Source organism: Xenopus tropicalis, chromosome 9, assembly GCF_000004195.4.
Source record: "Xenopus tropicalis strain Nigerian chromosome 9, UCB_Xtro_10.0, whole genome shotgun sequence".
Lineage (NCBI taxonomy): Eukaryota > Metazoa > Chordata > Amphibia > Anura > Pipidae > Xenopus > Xenopus tropicalis.
In genome coordinates, this window is record NC_030685.2 from 16,444,873 (window position 1) to 16,448,889 (window position 4,017).

Consider the following 4,017-nt stretch of genomic DNA (forward strand, 5'->3'; position numbering starts at 1 on the left):
TTGTGTGATTTCTGTATCCATTGGAACAGTCCCAGTATCCAACTTGTATCCCTTCTACTGGCCAGTTCAGCAGTACGGTTTGTTTCTCTTGCTGCCGCTGTGCCCGTGCCTTATATAACGTAGGCAATGCTAATCTTATGGCTGCTCATTGGCATTTTCTTGGCCCATTGGGGGTTCATTTCAGTTCTGCCCGTAGCAATAGCCTCCCACATTGCCTATCTGGATAGGGGCATCTCATTTTCCATAACTCAGTCCTGGGCATTCTTGGGCCACGGCCTTATTTCCTGGCAAAACTGTTATTAGCAAGGAGAAAGTCTCTAGAATATTCCTGAAGTGATTCTATAGGTCAGTTCTCTTTCTCTTTGGTTCTCGGACCTTTATAAATTCTCCTCCGCATTTGCGCTTGTGCGCCTTGGAGCCCGGAGTCCTGTCCGCAAGCCGCTTCACTACTTGTGCACAGGGGCCATTGCATTTCCACCAGTGGCGCTTCAGTGACTCGTATTCTCGATCGAAATCATGATAGACCTATAAAAAAATTAAATTTTTTAAGAATTTTGAGCCAATTTCTCATCTACAATTCTAGTTTGTGGTTTATTAAAAATAACATATTATATTAAACCACTTACCGTAATATTTGCGCCACTTTCTCTATTGATCCGTTCCATGTGAAAATGAAAGGTTGCGCCATGATCTATATCACTTGTTCCTCTGAGTCGCTGGTAGTAGTGGATCATTTCATGCAGGAGCGTCTGTAGGGTGAGAAACAGCCCCAATGTTACTTGTTCTGCCTTCATGTATAGAAAATGCATCACATCTTTGCAGGCAAACCCATGTCTATTCATAGATATTACATGCACACATCTGATTCCATAAGCAAACAAATAAAAAGGCAAACATATTTGAATTGGTTACATCTGTCCTTATTTTAAATTAATATAAAAGTACCAGTTAGCTCTGATACATCACCTAGGCCAGAGCTGCCCAAGTAGAGGCCTGCGGGCCATATGCAGCCTTCCTAAGGATTTAAATGGGGGCACAAACCAATGCTGTATTAGAGCTAACTGCCAGGGAGTTTAGATACAGTATAGACTATTTGAAATCTTCTGCTGTCTCTAGGGGATATTGGTGCAGTCCATGCTATGTCCCTAACGGACCGACATAGTTTTCATTTACTACAAAAATACACAAAAAAATATACAAAGAGAAAACTTACTTCCACTGTATTTTTCCTTGGCCGTAAATCAAGGAGAGGTTTGTTCAGGCGAATTCTGCATTTTCCACTTATATTATCTTGGATGCAAATTCCCGCAGTGCTGGAAAAAAATAATGCAGAATTGAGAAGTGTCTGAATAAATTCCCAGGCTGCGCAGGGGGGCTCCGCACACTGCATTATGGGATAGGAGCCAATCAGCAGCTTGGCGGACCTGATAGGGAACTAAAGCCTGGCTCTCCCCCTCCTACTGTGCCTCTGGCAGGTACTGTAAGGACACCCCAGAGAAGATCTAATAAAGTTTAAACCTTTAGCCCAGAGTGAAACCAGCACCATATAGTATTCATTATTGCCTACAAGTTTAGGGGCAGTCACTTATCCTATGTGTCTCTTTTAACAGAAAACTAATTGCTCTGCACATACAGATCTCTCCCTCCTGTGCACCTTACCAGGCTGGGGAAGTTGGGGGGAAGCTGTATAGCAGTGACAGTGACACAGATTGTCCCCCAAGGTCTATTAACAACAAACCCCATTAGTTCCTGACTTACATGCATAACCTGTTACTCCATTTAAGGTCAATTGGCGGCAACTGTCCACGAAAGAATCTCTTATTAAAGTCGTCAAATAGGGCGTGGATATCAGGTTTGGGGTCCAGCACCTCCCAATATGGATCCACAACCGACAGCTGCTCAATAGCTGGCTGAGTCACACCAGGATCCCCATCAGTCTGACAAGCCACAGAACGCTTTTCACGAGCCTGAGAAGTCACATTTTCGGTAGAATGATGATTAGAAGAAAAATCAGGTGAATATGATGTTGAAATCTGCTCCGAAGAGCAACTCGGCGATGAGAAAAACAAGCCCATCCTCCTCCAGCTTGTGTCTCTCTAGGGCAGTTGGTACCAACTGACGATTTCTTTGGGGGCAGTTGGTTCTCCTATGATGCAGTTGTGAGGTCATGTGACATTTGTTTACACTGTGAGCGCTGCAGGGGCCTCATTGTGACAGTGCTCACTGCAGCAATAACCAGTTGTTGAAGGCAAAGTACATTTTAAAAAACCACTTTCAAGGCCTTAGTTACCATTAATGGGTACAGCGGAAATGTGCAAGCGATTGTTATACATGTAACACTGTCATTGAACATGTCAACATATACAACTGCACATTTTTACCACAGTTGCACTTTGTACCCAAATGGACACATTTTGCCCTTAATGACATTGGAGCACTTGATATATATACCAGTCAACCTTAATCCCAAAACATTTATTTGGGTTGTTTGTTTACCCATGAAGCTGTGACAGTTGGTTTTGCCCATGTAGTGCAACATTAAGGTTGGGAACTCAGATGCCTCAATATAGGGGAGAGCTTTTTGGAGGGGTTTCCCAATGTTTGCCAATCATTGTACCCATGCATGTATCTCAGGGATGCTTACGGTATGGGCCAGGATCCAAATATGGGTTCCATGCTATTGCACTTTGGGTCTCCATGATCCCCCTAAGTAATGAGAATTTTTTTTCTGCAATAAAAGAGTTTTGGGTCTGAAAGTTGATTCTGCAACATAATTCTGTTCCCCTGAGAAAAAGAGTAAGAGCCACTGAGCTACATCCTTGGAGAGCCTTTGCCGCCTTCAGGTTGCACTTTCCTTTGGCCATTCTGGCCAATTCAGAGACCTCGGCCTCTGCCCCAGGACTGAAATCTGGGAGGTTTCTGGCCACATCCAATGCTCTGTTACAGCTCAGCTTGGCCATACAAATACGGGCGACTTACAGATAATCTCGTAGGACTGACGGGTCTGCTGAAACCTGGTGCAAGGAGTAGAAGACACCTGGGTGCATGGGGACCTGGTTCTTATCAGCTGCCATAGGCATTCTCTCAGCTCACCATTTAAAGTTAAACTTATTTATGGAGAATTCCCCCCTTCCCCTGAACTGGTGCATCCTTGCTCCCCATAATGTTCCTGCTCGTGCCTACCAGTTTCCCATGGAAGAGTTTCCCAGTGGGGTTGGCGATAGTGATGAGCACATTTATGCAACAGACACGGATTAGCAGTGCGATTCCAGTTTTGCCATCAGCGCATTTTTTGGCCTCCCTTTTGCTTCCTAGCACCAATTTGCTCCTTGTTTATAATACACACTTTATACTGTACATACATACATATATACATACATGCATACTGTACATACATACATACATATATACATACATACTGTACATACATAGATACATACATACATACTGTACATACATAGATACTGTGCATACATACATACATACATACATACATACTGTACATACATACATATATACATACATGCATACTGTACATACATGCATACTGTACATACATGCATATATACATACTGTACATACATGCATATATACATACTGTACATACATGCATATATTCATACTGTACATACATACATATATACATACATACTGTACATACATAGATACATACATACATACTGTACATACATAGATACTGTACATACATGCATACTGTACATACATGCATTTATACATACATACTGTACATACATAGATACTGTGCATACATACATACATACATACTGTACATACATGCATACTGTACATACATGCATACTGTACATACATGCATTTATACATACACACTGTACATACATAGATACTGTGCATAAATACATACTGTACATACATTCATACATACTGTACATACATAGATACTGTGCATACATACATACATACATACTGTACATACATGCATTTATACATACATACTGTACATACATAGATACTGTGCATAAATACATACTGTACATA

General features: G+C 41.7%; 1 protein-coding gene across 1 annotated transcript; it reads right to left on the minus strand.

Moving 5' to 3' along the window:
* Window positions 1-339: 339 nt before the first annotated feature.
* Window positions 340-2,232, minus strand: LOC105948375 (LOC105948375 sprT-like domain-containing protein Spartan like). The gene is made up of 4 exons (XM_012970699.3): window positions 1,759-2,232; window positions 1,214-1,313; window positions 627-749; window positions 340-525 (listed from the first exon to the last, which is right to left on the minus strand). Exons 1-4 carry the CDS (start codon window positions 2,073-2,075, stop codon window positions 340-342), a joined length of 726 nt encoding a protein of 241 aa, XP_012826153.2. The 5' UTR covers window positions 2,076-2,232.
* Window positions 2,233-4,017: the final 1,785 nt, after the last annotated feature.